The sequence below is a fragment of the Psammomys obesus genome, unplaced genomic scaffold, assembly GCF_907164565.1.
Source record: "Psammomys obesus unplaced genomic scaffold, mPsaObe1.curated_primary_1811, whole genome shotgun sequence".
Lineage (NCBI taxonomy): Eukaryota > Metazoa > Chordata > Mammalia > Rodentia > Muridae > Psammomys > Psammomys obesus.
This window is the reverse complement of record NW_026589137.1, coordinates 9263404-9283562: the sequence shown is the minus strand read 5'-3', so window position 1 is coordinate 9283562 and position 20159 is coordinate 9263404. Positions and strand designations below refer to the sequence as shown.

General features: G+C 38.5%; 1 protein-coding gene across 1 annotated transcript in view; it reads right to left on the bottom strand.

Annotated features, from left to right (window-relative positions):
* Positions 1-20159, bottom strand: part of Dcx (doublecortin) — a 74280-nt gene that overhangs the window by 16039 nt on the left and 38082 nt on the right. Inside the window, exon 4 of the mRNA XM_055604963.1 lies at positions 1957-2059. Within this exon, the coding sequence (XP_055460938.1) occupies positions 1957-2059 (103 nt within the window). The remainder of the gene's footprint in view (positions 1-1956; positions 2060-20159) is intronic.

The window sequence follows — 20159 nt, the reverse complement described above, 5'->3', positions numbered from 1 at the left end:
CTTCCTCCCTTCCTCGTCCCACCCTCCCTCCGCCTTCTTCACGCATGCCCCTCCCCAAGTCCACTGATAGGGGAGGTCCCTCTCTCCTTCCTTCTGATCTTAGTCTATTAGATCACATCAGGAGTGGCTGCATTGTCATCTTCTGTGGCCTGGCAAAGCTGCTCCCCCCTCAGGGGGAGGTGATCAAAGAGCAGGCCAATCAGATTATGTCAGAGGCAGTCCCTCTTCCCTTTACTATGTAACCCACTTGGACACTGAACTTCCATGGGCTACATCTATGCAGGGGTTCTAGGTTATCTCCATGCCTGGTACTTGGTTGGAGTATGAGTCTCTGGGAAGACTCCTGTGTTCAAATTTTCTGGTTCTGTTGCTCTCCTTGTGGCTACAGTTTCTTAATTTTGTTTTGTGAGATGAAAAGTAGAATCATATTTATCACAGCAGATGCTGAGACTCATATCCAAACTTTGGGCAGAGTGCACGGAATCATGAAAGAAGAGAGAGTAAGACCTGGAGAGAACAGGAGCTCCACAAGGACCAAATATATCTGGGCAGAGGCTTGTCTGAGACTGATTCTCCAACCAGGGACCATGCATGGATATAACCTAGAACTCCTGCTCAAACATAGCCCATGGCAGCTCAGTATCCAAGTGGATATCCTAATAAGGGAATAGGGACTGTCTCTGGCATGAACCCTGTGGCTAACTCTTTGACCTCCCCACCCCCCGTGGAAGGAGCAGCCTAGCTAGGTCACAGAGGAGGATATTGCAACCAGTCCTGGTGAGACCAGATAAGCTAGGGTCAGATGGAAGGGGAGGAGGACCTCCCCTATCAGTGGACTTAAAGAGGGCAAGGAGGAGATGAGGGAGGGAGGGTGGGGTTGGGAGGGAATGAGGGAGGGGGCTACAGCTGGGACATAAAGTAAATAAACTGTAATTAATATAAAAAATTTAAAAATTATATCAAAAAAAGAAAAGTAGAATCAATAAACAGGGTGGAAGACAAATTTCTGTTTAGAGACCGCTTGGTTGACTCCTACTTAAACATACACTAAAAAGACAGATGGCCGGTAATTTGGTCAACTGAACTTTTTAGGAAACTGAATTGAGTGGACAGGTCATTTTTATTTGTTTCACTTTTTATTTTGGTTGATGAACTTTATTGATCACCATCAAGATCTGCAGATGCAGAGGGAATGGGAAATTGGATGGGGCTTGAGTTTGGTTAGCTATTTCATGATCATTTGTCTTTTCTAAAAGAAAAGCTGTAGAAATGGCCACTTTTTCAAAGAACTATGCCTTAATTGTTTGTAGGTTGTCTGTTAGTGAGACTCTGGTATTCTTACATTTTCCTCCTGAGAAGGAAATGTGTTTTTAATATGTCTTTCCATCTGTATTCCATTCTAATTCTGCTGTATGGCCTAGCTCACTTATAACTTTATACACCTGCAGCTTAAACTAATAGATGTTCAGGTCTTTCTTGAGGCAAGCAATCTTCTGGAATCCTGAATCACAGTGCATAGAGAATGGGGTAGCATGCAAGAATGTAGAAATGGGGTTGTCACTAAGAATAGAATTGAAAAAAAAAACTTTCCAAAAAGAAACATAAAAAGAGAATGACTAGAAAAAATCTGTATGTACAATATATGTGTAGTTCATACTATGAAAGCTCTTTCTTGATGGTGCAGGTTAGCTCATATGATACAGTATGTTTCCATAAATACGGTCATTATTGAGGTAAATGGAAAGTCTAATGTAGTATGAAGGCTTTACTTTTGGGAGATCCAATTGACCTTTCACTTAGTGTGTCATGTAGACAGATACAAAGGAAAAATGCTAATAATATCAGCCTATCAGGTACTATTTTTTAATATTTTGAAGATCACATAAGCTCATGAAAATGCTAAGGGATGGAAATGAGAAGAACAGAAGCAAAACAAAGCCCGGTGATCATGCTTACCATTCTCATCCAAAGAAAAATCATCTTGAGCATAGCGGAACTTTTCAGGACCACAAGCAATGAATACATCATCATCACCAAAGAAATCATGTAGACAGGTGACCTATGGAGAAAGCAGAAATACTGGATTAGTACTTGATGTCCTCATAATGATAACTCCATGTCAAGCTGACAAGGGACATAACTTTACATCTAAACCATCACTAACTCTCGGGCAACTCCTTTTCTCAAAATATCAACCACATTCATAGTCTGCACTATGATCCCTAGTGAGTGAACATGAAAGTCTCATTGCCTTTCCATGTTTTATGTATAGTCAAATTGTTTCCACATAATCAAGACTAAGAGTGAGATGATGCTCAAACAGAATGGTTGTAGTCTAGGCAAATTTTAGGTCTAGGACAAGGAGGTGAGAATGATTGTCTTCAGCTTCTGATGAATGAACCTTGTAGCCGACCCAAACTTGAAACCTCCTCTCTTCATATTCATGTGTTCTAAAGGTAGACTATTTTTATATTTCTTTGGATGTACAAAGACTGTTCTCTTAGTTAAAACAAAATACTTAGTGTAATGTGCCAGAGTTTCATTCCACACTGAAAACCTAACAAAGAAAATCTATGTTGACCACTTTAAACCTCATCAACAGCAATGGGTACCATAAAACCGTGTTTCCAGGACCCTTCTTGCTTTTGAATGTGATACTCATAGCTACTTTTAATTTTTTTCTTTTTTACAGTGGAAGCAGTCTCCCAGTTCCCTTCTGAACAAAGAAATGAAGGTTCCTGGGCAAGTATCTTGATCCCTGTGGCTCTTCATTTCTCAACTTCCCTAATTATATCTGATAATCAATCCAGCACACCAGGCAAACCCCAGGAGAAACCAGGGAGTCAAAACCATCCTTGGCTTGCAAGTGTTCAAAGCCTCTAATTGTTTTAAGAATCTCATTCAAGCTGCTAGCAATGGTTTTCCAAAGGCACAGGCTTCACAAACTAACAACAGCTTGCTATATGCAGAAAGCAGTATGTTACTATGTTACGTATAGAAAAAAAAAGTTTATATAAATAACATCATTCTCCACCCAAGATCTATTCAACCTCTTTTTCCCCAGCCAAGATGATTGCAAGCCTTACACAAAAAGACAGATATTTAAAGATTACCTCTTACTGTCTAAGCCCCCCCAATCATCTCCAACATGCTACAGGAAGTATAGGAGAGTTGAAAGACAGCCAAGGTCATTCCTATTAAGCTTCTTCCTAGTTCTGAACCTCATCCTCATCAAATATACCCATGTCCTTTAGCAGCTGGTTTGTCTACCTTCATTGATTTATTACGGAATTATGTAATGACAACCAGAGCTACTATTGATTGAATGCTTACTCTGAGACGGGATGTAGTACCTCCAAATACGTCATCTCATTTGAGACTCAGAAAACAGTGTTGTACTCACTATTTTAGAGATGAGAAACCTGAGACTCAGAAGTAAGAAGTAAATTACCCAGGTAAAACGTGATAAATCTCAGTGAACAGAACTATCCACTGTGCCTTTTACCATCTAGTAATATGGACACTTACATAGATGGTAAAAATTGAGAGATGGAAGAATATGACTCACAGAATATGACATCCCAGAGCTCACAGTCTGATAGTAAGGCAGACATTGAAACAGAACACCTTTCATCTTAGTTTCAAATACAAGAGAACCTATAGGAGTCGGGGAAACTATTGATTAACAATGATATCCAAGCGACCCAGTCTCCAGCTGACAAAGTTAATTCAAAGAGCATTTTTCATGTAGTCTTGGAATCAGTTCCAATAAAAGAGTTCAGTTAGATGCTTGGAGACCTACGCTAGATACCCTGAGAATGTCTTGGAATCAATACAATCCAAAGCTTTGAACTTTTATACACCAAATGGGTCTGCATTGTTTTCTTGATTAATGCTGCCTTCAATTTGGTCCATGAGGGAAGAATACCTGATTCTTGAACGTCCTTATTTATCTTTTAGGAATTAGCATTTCCTTTTAAGACCTGATTGTTCTTTCATGGACACTTACCCAGCCCATCCCACTGGACTGCACACCCAGCTCATCCCTCCCTCTGTATTTGCTTGTGGATCCTAATTAAGAGTTTATGGCCTAATAAAAATTTAGCCTAGGTCGTTTCTGTTTAGACTGCATCCAAAGAGAGAAAAGAGAAACATTCAAAGAATTTTAATGAATATAAAAGAAAAATAGAAAGAAAACATCAGTTGTAGATGAGAACAGACTTTAACATTCAAAGACTTTGAAAAGTTACTAAAGCACAAACTTCAGAAAAAGAAAGGGAAAAATGTCTACAGATCAAGACATTGTTTTTCACAGAGCTATCTTAGTTGTTGAAAAATGTAATATTTAATGGATGATTTTTTTTCCTCCCAGTCACATGCCATGCAATCTTATTCTAGGATAACAAAGCAGTACAGATTTCTAGGGTACTTGCTCTTATCCATTCTCTGCCAAGCCCATCTCTCCCCCTCCTCTCAGGCTTAGCAAAAAGCTTTTGGCTATCCTTCCCTTTGGGGAGCTTATAAGAAATGCAGTGTTCCCTATGCTTTTGACAAACTCACAATGGTGTTTTGGCTTCAAACATATTCATGTTGCAATCCAGCTGTTCAGCATCAGGTTTCTGGTGTGATCCCGCTCCCTAGTTTGAAATATAGACAAACATATCTTGTGTATGTGGATTCCCAGCTTTTCTAAATACTTTCAGTGTTGAGGCATAGCAGCCCCCATATTTGTTATATGATGAGAAAAAAACATTTTCTATCTTAAAAATTAAGGATCTCAATACATAAGGATTCAAAGCTTCCCGAGGGTACACAGTTGGCTCATGAAAGAGTTGGGAATAGCACTCACCATCCCTGCTTCATTTCAGAACAAAATAATTCAATTGCTTGAGAGAGCACAACTCCATAAAACTGCAGACAGGGGACTCTAGTCTCATTCAATGTCCAATACACATTAAACTGTCATGCTGAAAAAATGAAGTTTTTTTGTTGACCATATTTTTAAGCCATGGGCAAGAAAAACCTTATCCATTAGAAAAACGCAAAGTGTGGTGGGAAGGAAAGACAAGGATAAGGAAGAATTTTAAGAAGAAGAGAAAGGAGGAAAGAATAAAATAAAAGAAAATGACAATAATAATGGTGTATAAGAAACAAATCTCAATCCCACCCTCCCTCTGTCATCTCCTCCTGCCCTCTTCTAAGTCCACTGATAAGGGAGGTCCTCTTCCCCTTCCATCTGACCCTAGCTCATCAGGTCTCATCAGGACTGGCTGCAGTGTCCTCCTCTGTGGCTTAGCAAGGCTGCTCCTCCCTCGGGGAGGGGGGGTGTCAAAGAGCCAGCCATCGAGTTCATGTAAGAAACAGTCCCTCTTCCTCTTACTATAAAACCCACTTGGATACTGAGCTGCCATGAGGTACATCTGGGCAGGGGTTCCAGGTTATATCCATGCATGGTCCTTGGTTGGAGAAAAAAAACCTTGTACCCCAATATATTTGGTCCTTGTGGAGCTCCTGTGAGGGAGGGGGCTACAGCTGGGATACAAAGTAAATAAACTGTAACTAATATAAAAAATAAAAATTTAATTTAAAAAAAGAATCTTTTGGAGATCCCAAGGTCATAGGTATACAAAATAATTATAGAAATAAGAAAATTATATGTTAAAATTATATATTTGTTTAAACAGAACCACTTGTGTACATATATTAATTTACCATTATTTAAAAATAAAAGATGACTTGCATTAAAAAAAAGAAACAAATCTTAAATAAAATAATTGATCCTGGATTTTTAAATTTTTATGGTGACACAAAGTCCACCTTGGCTCACACTTCAAATGCATAATTTTCTAATTAGCTTTCTGAGGCAATCTTTTTAAGAATAAAGTGTCAACAAATTTAGTAACAGAACACTCATTGTGATATCACTCCATCCTCAAAGCATAAAGGTCTTGCTGACATCAGCTCAAGTATGAGTCATACTTGAGTATTTAAGGCAGAGGAGAGAACACATAAGCATGACATCTATTTTTATAATCAGCTATTATCACAAAAATCAATAAAATTAACTCACTTTAACATTGAACTATTACCTCAAAGCTCTTGCTTTACAAAAAAAAAATGTGTAGGGAGAAGGATGCCCCAGCATGGTTGTACATTAGCATAAATAATAAATTATTTGGATTGTCCAGTGTCTTAAATATTTAAGGAAATGTGGATAAATTGAGACAACAAATCATTGTGTGGAAGCAATCTGAGTTTATTAGCTGTAAATGGAAAATTCCTCTGTGACTTGATTTAGGGTTGATTAGATTCTCTATCCACATATTACAGACAATGGCTATTCTTGCATGTGCCTGCTGCTACCATATTCTATAATTCATTTACCTAGTTCTTCAGAAAGAAATGTTCTTCAGGAATATTTGTAAATCTGTGACACTCACTTTTGGCATGTGTAAAAGTTTTAGTGAAAGCTCAACACCCCCATATTGATCATTAAACACTTTCTAAAGAAAAAGAACTGTGTGAGAACTACAGAGATAAACAATAAAGAGCTCCTGCCTTCACAGTTGACGACATAATAAGCACGTGTGAACTACACAAATAATTAGAATACAATGCAAGCTGTTGTTAGCACTGCTATGGAGGCAGAAAGAGCAAGAGGAAGCACAGAAGACAAAGAAACAAAAATAAAGATCAGTCACTGTGGCCTCCCACATTTATATACATGACAAGAAAGTAAAAGTGAGACTATGCAGGACAAAGAATGTGACTAGTGGGGGACAGTGAAAAAAAAAACATATGGTCAAAGTGCATGATAAACTGGAATAAAATGTGTTTATGAATTCTGTGAATGGTTATTTCTATCAATAAAAATGTTTTATGCAGAAAGCTGACAAAGACTTGACAAAGAAGACAGCTCACAAACTGAGTCTGGAAGCACAGACCGGATACTGGTTGATGGAAACGGGAGATGGTCTAGGCAGAGGTAGCTGTGAGAACAAAGGACAAGAGCTGGAGTATGCCATTTTTTTAACAGCCTTAGAGAAACAGAGCTACATCTTATTGGCTATAATAAATTATTTTACCCCTCCCAAAATGCTGCACAGCACGATTGCCTGAATCCATTATGCTAACCTGCTACACAGACAAAACATCCAATTAATTGCCTCCTGGTAGAAATCAGGGTGAAGCGAAGGGCAAAGAATGTCTATGAGGAGGGCTGTCCCCAGTGGTGAGGAAGAGGGAACCACTGTGGCAAGGCAGACACACCTCATTGATTTCTCATTCTTGCCAACAATGTGGCCTGGCCATAGAGTGTGGTTGACAAGCTTTGCAAAGGGAGTTAATAAAAGATTTGGTAAACATCACCAGTGAGGTTTTCTAGAAGTGACTGCCACTTTCATCCTGGAACATTTTCTGTCTGCCAGCTCTAGACTGCCTCAGGTCGGAGGTTGACACTGACTTCGCTTCTTAAACTGTGCAACGTTTCTAGGTGACCCAGCTTTTCTTGTCAGACTCTTTTACTTGGGATTATCTTGAAGTTTTGCTTGTGGGCTTTTCACAACAACTTTTTCTTTGGCCAGGGAAATGCCTCTTTTTTGGCACAATTTTTTTTTTTTTTTTACTCAATGTTTGCACTTCCCTAAAGCCTTTGAGAAAATAGAAACAATGATACTTGTATTTTTACTTTTTTTTTTTTTTTTACTGTTTTTGAAACCTTTCTGGGAGGAAGACTCTTTAGGAAAAGGGAAGTGCTCAGTAAAGAACACTGAGGGTGAACAAAAGACAGGCATAGATGTTGAATATGGCCAAACAATATGAAATACACATGTAAAAACATTATGGAACTCAGAATTTTGCTTCATGACTGTATCTAATGTTATGTTCTTTTCCCCACTTCTAATTCTTCTCCCAACCCAATGTAATCACGTTTCCATCTACATCCCACTCCAGCAAGGCTGCTTGTGCCAAGATCAACAACTTGCAGATTGTTCAATCCAGTTTCACTTTCTGGCTTCATTTAAACACATCAGCTTCAATGGTCATAAGGTGAGTAAGTCTTTTCTGAACATTTTCCTTTCACAGCTTCTAGAATGGCCCATGGTTTCTAGTATCTTTATTTTATTCCTTTGACCAATTCAGAGTAAACTAATTTCTGCTGTGTCTCTGATAGTGCTAATGTCTGAAACACATGGCATCTAAATATGTTGTTTCCCTTAATTCTCCCTTATGGTGATTTTTTTGTGTGTGTGTGCTTAGTATATTTGATTGGTAATTTCTATCTGGTTGAACTAAATCATTTGTAATTCTGAGAGGGCCTAGTTTAGAGAAAGTTATAATATAAAGATTGGGTTGTTTTTCCAACCACTTGCTTAAAAACAATGCAATCCTTTTCTCAACTAAAAACTTTTCAAAGCACTTTACACTTTCCATGGATTGTTTTCCTTTCTCTCTCTTTCAACTATACCTGCTTTTAAAATGTATGTATTATATTAGATGGCTTTGAAACACAATGTGGTTGCTGGGAATTGAACTCAGGACCTCTGAAAGAGAAGACTGTGCTCTTAACCACTGAGCCATTACCACCGCCATTTCAACTATATCTTGAGAACACTGTCCATGTCTTTTACTTCCCTCGTTTTATATCATGGCAGTGGTAGGTTTTAGCTTGTGACCAATCCCATGGCCTTAACAGCAATCTTGATGACTGATTGTGGAGGAGGGAATTGATATCCTTTTCCTACTATTTGTATCATTCTCTGGGAATTTCCAACCCTTCTGTAGCAAATTTACTTATTCCTCTGGCAAGTAATACTGAACTAGCTCACTCGGATCCCCCAACACTACAGCATATTAGATCTCAATCTTTGACTGATATAGTTACTGGTCCTCAGAAAACCTTCCCATAGGACTCACGTAGTAAAATACTGTAAGAAAATTTAAGAGTATATTGTGTTTAAGGTCAATTGATCTTTCCACTTGTTTTCCTAGCCTAACAGCCAACAGTCACTCTGTTTACACCATTCTTAAATGTCTTCAGAACTGAAATCTAGGAAGTCAGATTTCAGTTGAGATATTGACACTCAAACTTATCCACTTTTCACTCTACAGTAATTGTCTCTGCATGATGGAAGGACACAGTTGCGTTATGTAGCTGTTGCTAGTTTACATTTGCCAAGTGCTTGCACTTTCGTTACTTCATTTGGTTCATTAACCTCCTTTTTAGGTAATAAAGCAAAAAACTAAAAAAAAAAAAAAAAAAAAAAAAGGCCATTGAGGTTAAGTGATTTTTACAGGTCACATTTCTAGTTAGTGACACAGCTGATACTTATTCCAGTCTGATGCACAGTGTTTGCGGCAGGCAGCAAAGGCCTTTTCTGCACTAGACAGGGAAGTCCTTGGTAAGAAAATACAGTAGGAGCCTTGGGATAGCACTGGTTTAAAAAAGAGGAAGCACAAAGAGGAGACAGAAAGAAATAAGACATTCTACTGTATTTTATCAAGCACTGGTATATGATTGAATCACACGATTTTAGGTAATGCCAGACACTTGGAAGCCTGGTAACCCCTCAGTACTGAAAAGTCTTTTTTTTTTTTTCCTCAGATTTTTTTGCCATTTTCCCAACAGTCTATATCAGCCCCACTGGAGAGCTTTAAGGCATGAGAACAGCTGCAGAGGTGCTGGAGTTAGGCTGCTGAGTCCATGCCCAGGACTGACACCTGCCCTTCCACAGGGCCCTGGAGACAAGTTGGCTCAGAGAAACAGGGAAGAGACAGAACTCCATTCATCAGAAAGAACTGGGGTGGAAAAACCCTGCCTGATCCCTTGGCACCATTAAACTCTAAGATTGGCCCTGGGCCCCACACAACTCCAGGTTCTGTTTAGGAAGGTAAATTAAAAATGAGAGAGCACATTTGAAGGACCTATTGCAGTAATCTATTGTACATAACAGTTATTTGTTGCCTGCTATGTGCGCAACACATTAAAGGCAAAGTTGTGTAATCTAAAAGAGTAATAAATAAATAAATCTATGTCTTTAAAAAGAAGAAAATCTCCTGTCTTTCTTTCAAGGTTTAGGTTTTCTTTGTGTTATGAGCTTTTGGGAGAATTTGAGAAAAGCTATGTCTTCTCCCAAGGGGGAAAAAAAGTGTGCCTAAATAGTTAAGGTTTAATATAACTGGGGATTTGGGGGGGTTGCCAAGAATGTCCCTGAAGCCCACTTAGAGATTCTGAGAGTCTCTGGGCTGGTTGATTTCCATGAACGCTTCTAGCTCTGGCAGTATGAAACATTCCAGCTTGGAAACAGTTAAGGAGCAGATACACACTAGCCAGAGTGCTGGCAGCTGTTGTAGAATCCCAGAGGCTTAACTGTACCTCCCTTCTCAGAATTCCTGAGACTCTGCTCCAAGGGAAGCAAAAGGATATAAGCTCATTCTCTGCAAAAGAAGTCCAAGGGAAGCAAAGGAGTGAAAACTGATTTACAGCAAAGCAGAGACCTGAGTGTGCCTCAGGCCATTGCCTCCCAGGTTGCTGAGTTTAACAACGATACTAACTATGCAAGAAGGAGTAGGCATAAGAGTCATGGCCTCTAAACATTTCTCATGGCTGATTGTGAATAGGACAAAAAGCATAACTGTTCAATTGGTAAAGTGTATGCAGTGCTATCATAAATGTTCTGAGATTTTACTTATTTTACTTAGGAGCTTTTTTTTTTCCTCAGTGTGACCAGATAGCATAGCAATGGCCATAAACCTTCTACATTTCCTTACATATTATGTTCTCCTTTGCGACTTTGTATCCTACTTTCCCTGCCCTAAAACATAAAGGAAGAAACATATCAAGAAGTTTGATAACATTTTAGCCAGGATTTCTGTAGAAAACATATGAAACAGAGAGTGGATACACTAAGTACAGTATAGCAAAGAGGACAGATTGCAGAAGTGGAGGAAGAATACAAAGAAATCAGAGGAGACACTGTAGTATCACAGGGACATTGACAGTGGGGTCCATTACCCATTTTAGGTCTAAAGGAAGAGGGGCAGCTGTTAGAACTCCAGAGGAGGAGAGAATGACAGTTAAATGAAGGGGACTCACTGTCAGGGGTCATGACCTTCAGTAGAAATGGTCAGTGACCTCTCAGGCAGGGTGCCAGGGAGTAGACAATGTCATTTCACTCACCTTTCTCATCCCTGCCTATACTCAGCTGGCCAAGCACCACTGTAATTAAAAATGAAGCCTAGTCATTAAGGCTTACAATGTCATAGAGCAGTGAAGAATATGGTAGAGTATGGAGTGTGCCTGAAGGGGAAGGCTTGGAGCATGCCTGTATTATTGTTGTGCTCTGAAACAGAAAAGAGGCGTGACTAGCATTTAAGCAATATTAATGCTGTGTTACACATGCTCTCCTCTCCTCTTCTATATTTCAGATTATAATAATCACTTTCTTTCTTTTTTTTAACCATGGTTCATTTAGTCACTAAACTGCCCTGGCCAAGTTTCTCTCCTGCTTCTTCTTTCCTGGCTTTTGGATATATCATTTCATCCACCATTTACTTCCAATATAAAGGATATAGTTGAATGAAAGCAGGAAAATAAAAGGAAATGAAAAAATGACAGATAAGCAACAAGAGCATATATTGTATTCATATGCTTTAGAATGCAGCAGCTACCAAAAGCAAAAGGGTGTTCACAATTGTTTTCAATTTAGATGTAATCCACATAGTATTCAAAACTGAAAATCAGGAGCAGAGAGCACACATCAGTTTATACATATGGCATATGAAGAAATTCTGGAAATTCCATTAAACTTAATGGAAGTGGTGAGCTAATGTGAAAGAATATTTAGGAAGAGTGAGATGTCAGGTATCTATGCTTATTATTCCATGACTGCAGCTTAGAGAATTATTTAGGAAATGGAGAATTCTAAAAGCTTCAAGACCAATGATCTTTCACATTTTAAACCTTCTAGGACAGTGGCGTTGTACAACATTTGGAGACCATTTTGATTGTAATAACTGGGGGTGTGCTGTTTGACATTTAGTCTGTGTAAGTTGTGCATGCCACAAAATGCACACACTTCACTTCACAGGCCATTCCCTACACTTGTTGCTCTGTACCTTTTGACCCTTGGCTTTACTTCAAACCTAATAAAAGCTTATTTCTTAGTTCCAACTGCTTAACTGGTTGATGACTCAGCCTGCCTCACTCTAGTTTTTGGAAATGATTCTGGTCTAGGCATCCTTCAAAGGTTCATGGTTTCAGTACAATACTGCTTTACTCATTCTTTTTGGAGAGAACAATATGGCTGGGGCTTGGTATTTACCCTGAACCTGGTTTCTTCTGGATCCCTATGAAGAAGGTACTAGTTCTAGGAAAGAAACAAGTCAATAAATTATAACTAGTACAAGACAGACAGACCAACAGAGGGGTTGGAACAAACCCCTTTGTTCCAAACAAAGCTTTTTGAAACAAACATTTCAAAAAGCTTCAATGTCAGTTGACCATAAGCAGAGACAGAGAGGTGTCCTATACAATAGAACTTTAGAGCCAATTAAGCAACTGTTCCATATCTGAAGAAAGCAAAGAGTATATGTTGAGACAATGTCTAATTTAGCAATGTTTCATGCCTTTTGGAAAGTAGAATGATGAAGCACCTTTAAACAATTCCCAAAAGAGTTACTATGAATGTCCTAGAAGTAACTGCTATTTTCCTAACAAATCTCTCTTCCAGAATTGTGAAATATGGAAGGTTCAGTCACATACTGCAGTGTGATCAGGGACAAGTGATTTAAATGAGACATCACAGACTCTTAGTCTCATAAATGATGTAAATGTACTTTGATTGTGTATTGTTTTTTTTTTTTAATTTTGCCTTTCAGATTAAAACATGAGGATATATTACCTATGGCTGTACCTTGAAAAATACCAGTATTTTATGACAAATCATTATAGCTACTTCAAATAACACATGCATGGAATCTGAGTCATTGAATAAGGCATATGGAATAAGTCTTATTTTAGGGAAGGGAAAAAGTGAGGAAAGGAATGAGCAAGGAAGAGTTCATAAGCAAGAGAAATTTATTATATTTTTCTTTGTCTCTATAGAGCACCTGGTTTCCCTACTTATTAGTACTTTAAAAAACTATTTTGTGAAATATCTACATAAAAGGATCTTCCTGAATTACTAACATCTCGCCAACATAATTAATTCTGTAAAAAACAATCAAATGTGATTGGGGGACCATGGCTTATGTCTTTACCAAAAGTTTCCATAAGAACCCTCAAAGAGGCCATGAGACACCTAAGAGTGATGGTAAGGGAAAGTTCTACAGACAAGTGAAAGACCTGTATGAAAAAAAAAAAACTTCAAGTCTCTGAAGAAATTGAAGAAGGTATCAGAAGATGGAAACATCTCCCATGTTCATGGATAGGTAGGATTAACATAGTGAAAATGGCCATCTTAACAAAAACAATTACAGATTCAATGCAGTTCTCAGCAAAATACCAACACAATTCTTTAGACCTTGAAAGAACAATTCTCAATTTCATATGGAAAAACAAAAACCTAGACAAGCTAAAACAAACTTGTACAATAAAAGATCTTCTGGAGGTATCTCCATCCCTGAACTCAAGCTGCATTATAGAACAACAGTAATAAATATAGCATGGTACTGGCATAGAAACAGACTGGTGGATCAATGGAATTGAATAAAAGACCAAGAAATAAATGCATACACCTACAGATGCTTGATTTTTTGATGAAGAAGCCAAAACCATACAATGGAAAAAAGATAGCATCTTCAACAAATGGCACTGGTCTAACTGGATGTCTATATGTAAAAAATGCAAATAGATCCATATTTATCACTCTCAGCATAGGAATGGAATCAGAAATTGTGGTACATTTACACAATGGAATACTACTCAGAAATTATAAATATGAAAATCATGAAATTTGCAAGCAAATGGTGGGAACTACAAAAAGGTAATCTTGAGTGATGTATCCCAGAAGCAGAAAGACACACATGGTATATACTCACTCTTAAGTGGATATTAGCCACATAATATAGGATAAGCATACTAAAATCTATACTTCTAAAGAAGCTAAACAACAAGGAAGATCCTAGGGAATACACTCAATCCTCATTCAGAAGGACAAAGATGATAGACATCAGAATAAGGAGAAGACAGGAAGCTTGCCACAGATGGCCTCTGAAATACTCTACTGATCTTGGCATTGAAGCAGAGACTGAGAGTAATAGCCAAACTTTGGGCAGAGTGTTGGGAATCTTATGAGAGAAGGGTGAGATAGAAAGACCTGGAAGGGACAGGAGCTCCAAAAAGGGACCGAGCTATAAAAACTGAGCCCTGGGGGGCCCTGAAGATACTGATACCCCAACCAAGGACATTGCATGGAGAGGACCTAAAACCCATGCTCAGATGAAGCCCATAAACTCTGTCTCCATGTGGGTTCCCTATTAAGGGGTGCAGGGATTTTCTCTGGCATGAACTCAGTGGCAGGCTCTCTGATCACCTTCCCCTGGGGAGTGCAGCCTTGCCACTCTACACAGGAAGACAATTCAACCAGTCCTAATGAGACCTGATAGGCTAGGGTTAAATAGAAGGGGAGGAGGACCTCCCCTATCAGTGGACTATGGGAGGGTCTTAGGGGGAGAAGAGGGAGGGAGGGTGAAATTAGGAGGAGACAAGGGAAGGGGCCACAGCTGGGATACAAATTGAATAAATGTAATAAATAATAATAATAACGAGTAAAAGAATTCAAGATTTTACACACCAACAAACTAAGCAATCTAATTAAAAAATGAGGTACAGAGCTAAACAGAGAATTATCAACAGAGGAATACTGAATGGCAGAGAAACACTTAAATAAAAGCTCAGTAACCAATTGGCTTCCCATAGTGAGGGGAACAAGGACTATTTCTAACACGAACTCAATGACTGACTCTTTGGCCTCCCCACCCCCCAAGGGAGGAGCAGTCCTGTTAGGTCACAGAGGAGAGCTTTGCAGCCAGTCCTGAAGATACCTGATAAAACAGGATCAGATGAATGGGGAGGAGGTCCCCCCTATCAGTGGACTTGGCAAGGGGCACGGTGGAGATGAGGGAGGGAGGGAGGGACTGGGAGGGAATGGGGGATCGGGACACGGCTGGGATACAGAGTTAATAAAATGTAACTGATAAGAAAAAATAAAATTAAAAAAAATTATTAAAAAAATAAAAGCTCAATGTCTTTAATGCAAATCAAAATGACACCAAGATTCCACCTTATACTCATCAGAATAGCTAAGATCAAAAACTCAGAAAGACCTGGAAGGGACAAGATCTCCACAAGGAGACCAACAGAGCCAAAACATCTGGGCTCAGGGGATTCTGCAGGAACTTAAGGATCAACCAAGGACCTTGCATGAAGAAGACCTAGACCCCCTGTTCAGAAGTAGCCCATGGGCAGCCCAGTCTCCATATGGGTTCCTTAGTATGAGGAACAGAGACAGTCACTGGCATTAACACAGTTGCCTGCTCTTTGATTACCTCCCCCTGGCAAGATGGCTTTACTAGACTACAGAGAAAGGGGTCCCAGACAGTCCTGATGAGAACTGATAGGCTGGGGTCAGATAGAAAGGGAGAAGGACCTCTCTTTTCGTGGACTAGGGGAGGGACATAGAGAGGAAGATGGAGGGGTCTACAGCAGGGATACAAAGTGAATAAACTGTAAATAGTAATAATAACAACAACAACAACAATTGCAAAATAAGAAAGTATTCTCCCTCCTCATGAAAGGGCCTTTCTTTTCTATTCTCTAAATTCATGCTACCTTCCACACCGATAAACATACCATAGATAGTGGCAAGTTTCAGCAGGAATGAAAATTGAGGGATGTGCACAAGACAGAAATAGACTTCATAAAATGGCAACCAGTATGATCAACTGGAAGTCACTCAACTCAAACCTTTCCACATTGAGCAATGCAGTGTTGCCTCTTTGAATGGGCTGCTGGGATCAAGAGACCAGCTTTCAGCAGCAGATCTACTTGTTCGAGGACCTCACCCTGCTTCTCACTACAGGACTTACCTAAGTAAGTCATAAGATTCATGCTGAAGGGACAAGAAACTTAGCTGGACTTAGTGTGAATGATTCAATTTCTTAATCTCAAAAACTATCAGGCCTATTGTATTTGCTGCAGAACCACCCACAATATTTGGTCAGGAGACAAAGTAAGTACAAGCTTTCCAGTTTTGTTTTCTTCACATTTACAGTAGACCAAGGGTCATTTAACTAACACAGAGTTGCAAGAGAGTTTGGATGAATTTTATTTTCCAGTCATTGGAGGCTAACCTTTTAAAAAATTCATTTGTATATTTTGGGTTCAAATGTTGTTAAAGAAAATATGTTTATAAATCTACCACTTAAAATATTTAAAATCTACCATTTAAAATATTTATTGCAATGTGTTTAATATTATGCCTCTATATCTTCTTAATATCTAATACAGAACAGGATTTATATTAGGTTTTCAAAGAAATATGTTATATTCAGGATTGCAGTGAATTACTGCTTTGAGGTATTCTTGTCTATTGTTTATCTATGTAATCAATGCCTCCTCTTTTTCAAATATATACATATGTATATATAATATAAATATATAGGACCTATATTCATAAATTATATTGATTAAAATACTTTATTAATTTATTGAAAACATTTCCTTTATTAACTCATGAATAGCTCCTGACCTAGGACCTGAATGGAAATTCAGAGGCAGCTGTGCATTTTTCTGGCCACTTTTGTGCTGAGGCTGTAGCCATCCAAGTTCAGCTCAGAGGAGTCAAAGCGCAGCAATGAGGAGAACATAGAGCCAAAATAAGGGGAAGGGAAGAAAGACAGGCAGTCCATCTAAATGTTTGTTGCGCCATGGTTCAGAGAAAACTGCCTTCCTAGACTTGGCTCTCTTTTTAAGCCAGGCCTCTGTCAAGAACACATTTATTTGCCATCCTAACTTTCACCCTCTGATTTGCTCAATTCAAATACACCTTTTCCAAGAAACAACTTTCCTAGTCATGGCCCCTGACCGTTACAAACAATGCTGTTGAAAGGTCCAAGTAAAAGAAGCCGTTTTCTCCAAATGAGTCACTACCACCTGGAAAGTTCTTGGAAAATGGAAGAAAAGCCAGAAGGCTAAAGACAAGGAAATATTGTCCTGATTTTTGCAAAAATGAAGGAGTATATATCAGAAAATATAAATCAATAATTAACTTAATGTTAATACCCAAAAAGGACAGAAAATTACTATTAGAGTAAATTTTCAGCACTTGTTAGAAATTATTGTTGGTGGATACAAACAAGGACTGATACAAAGCACCACCTAGCAAACTTTTCTTTTGATAAAATGACATCGAGTTGTGGGATGAAATTAATAAAATTATTTTTTATATATTCCTCAGTGGTCAGACATTATCTGAATTTTCTTCTAACCAGACATTATATGTTGGGAGGGATATTCAAAAATTGTATGTGCTTAGGGAAAGATGACTAAAATGGAAAATAATGGAGGGATTATTTGAGGTTGCTTCTTCTGGAAAAGAGAAGATATGGCTTAGAAATAACCATTAAAAGCGTATCCAGTTATCTGAAGGCTGATCCTGTAAAACAGTGTTTGCATTGTTCTTTTGAGTTCTTGAACAGTGGTCCAGAACTACTGGAGAGAAAATTTTCAGAACAGATTTGAAGTCAACATAAGTAGATCACAGAATAATGGGTTGTATGACCCTATTTAAGAGCATATATTTATGTATCTCTATATATCTCTATATGTATCTCTGTATATTTATGTATGTATAAATTAGTTTCCCAAACTTGATATTAGTGTGTGCGTGTGTGTGTGCATGTACGTGTTTAAAAGACAATACAGAACAATAGCTTTCTGTCCTTAGAAATGGTCACAATTTATGAAGTTTTTGTTTTACAAGGCAAGTGAGACTAGACGACCCCCAAAATGTACTCTTGTGCCCTAAAATATTTCATGCTTCTAAAAGGAGAAATTGTCACTCTTTTCCAGTACATTTGAAGTTTGATTTCATCAGCTGCATTGAGCTCCTAAACTGGTATTATAAATCCAATCTTTAGGCCTGTGGGGAACTATCACCTTGTAAACTGTGAAAAATATACCAAGCCAAAGGTCCAACTAAGCAAATAACCAAGTTATCTTCCATCACAGGCTCATTTGTAGCTTTGTGTTTCCTCTGTAATAGCTTTAAATTATTGATGCATTTCATTTATGGTAAAATTTACTGCTACAATGCACAACGCTAAAGCAGAGTTTGCAGCCCTTATCATAGCTGACTTGTTCTCGTCTCTCAGTGAGTGATGGCAAACATAAGCATGAAAATGAAATTAGTGATACTCAAGCCAAGAGCTTTATCTAGCTCACAAGTTTATGAGAGTAACATGTTCTCACTGGAAATCGCTGGCTCTGGGAATAAGCATTATTCTGATTAGTGGCAACTGTGGATCTGATATGGTTAGAGCATTCGAGGTTTTGGCTCTTGTTCCTGTGCATCAGAACTTGAGCCATGTGTGAAAGGCATGGCTTTTCTAACAAAGCCAGTTAGAATCTCAATTCTGCTGTTATTTTTAACATTAAAATCACGTAAGAATTCAGGAAAATAATTACAAAATCAATAGAAGAACTGTGGTGTATGTGGAAATCAAGGTTTAAAAAGTAAGTAAAAATGGATGATTGAAAATGCTACAAAAGAATCATCACTTCGGCTTCAGTGATGTTCCCTCAGAACAGTAGCTGTTCCATTTCCAGCTTCTCTACAGAGCCCTTACTTCTCCCCACCTCCCATGTCATTTTCTTTGAGAATCAGCAGAGCGCTGTTTTGGCAGGTTCTCAGGACAATTATGACCCAATAACTGTACTACTATGTCTGAGTTTCAAATGTAATAAAAAATGTATCTCCCAAGTCATTCCCTTCCCTTACCATTCCAGCTTCACAGCTTGCTTACAGTTTCCTTAGGCTCCAAGGAGCAAGATGGATTTGTTCCTACTAATGAATACCTGTCATAGATCAGATAGTGGATTTGAAATAATAGGGACATAGTAAGTTGTCAAAGGAAGCCTTCAGCTTCAGCCATTCCCAAACATTCTAGGTAATGGTACTACTATCAGAGTTGAGTGATACTTGTGCCTGGGGACTTCCTTCTCAAAGCTGGATTGTGGAGTCACAGAATAAGATATGTACTTTGTGGTGAAAGTAGAGAGATATGAATCACTTTGCCCCTCACAAATACATTTCCACCATTCTCCTGCCCAAGGAAGTAAGATTCCTCTGTTCAAAGAACCTCCTGGCCACAAACATTTACTTAAGTTATTTGACCAAATGCTGGTTAGCACTCAGCATTTGACAGACATTGGTGACAAGTGATGGAGATTTGCTGAGAAACAAAAAAAAAAAAAAAAAAAGATGTGGTCCCTGATCCCATGTTGTGGACAGACTGGTGGTAAAAATTGATATGTGACTCAACGGTCGATCAAATATGTGCAGAGCTAAAACCAATAAGGTCATGAAAGTGATGTATTTGGTACATATAAAAAGAGAACCATCTACCTACTCATAGAGGCTTCTTCAAACCCAACTCTTGCTCAATAAGAAAAGCAGAGGACCAGCATAGGATTGGCAGTCAGGGAAAGCCTAGCCTGTGTGTGTTCCAGCTAAAATACAGGAAGTCTTACCCTTCACCAGCATGTCCTTTGGACCTAGTCTGAATACTTCTCTTATCTCCATAATAGAACACAGGCAACATGGGGAGTGTAAACAGATATAAAAAGGAGGAATAAATAGCAAGTTTGGATAGCTCTGAAATGCTTCACATCCACAGTTCTTTGGCAGACAACATTGTTTCAAGGGTATTGACTATTGAAAATATGTGGGACTGGATGAAGCAAAGTGATGGAGGGGACCAGAAAAGTTAGGCTTGATATGGCCCAATTCAGACATACTCAGTCTCAAAGATAAATTTTGGCTGTCTCTTTGGAACTTTCTCATGCAGGGACACAACCTTCAAGCCCTCTAGTCTTAAAATTATGATAATTATCTATCTATCTATCTATCTATCTATCTATCTATCTATCTATCTAT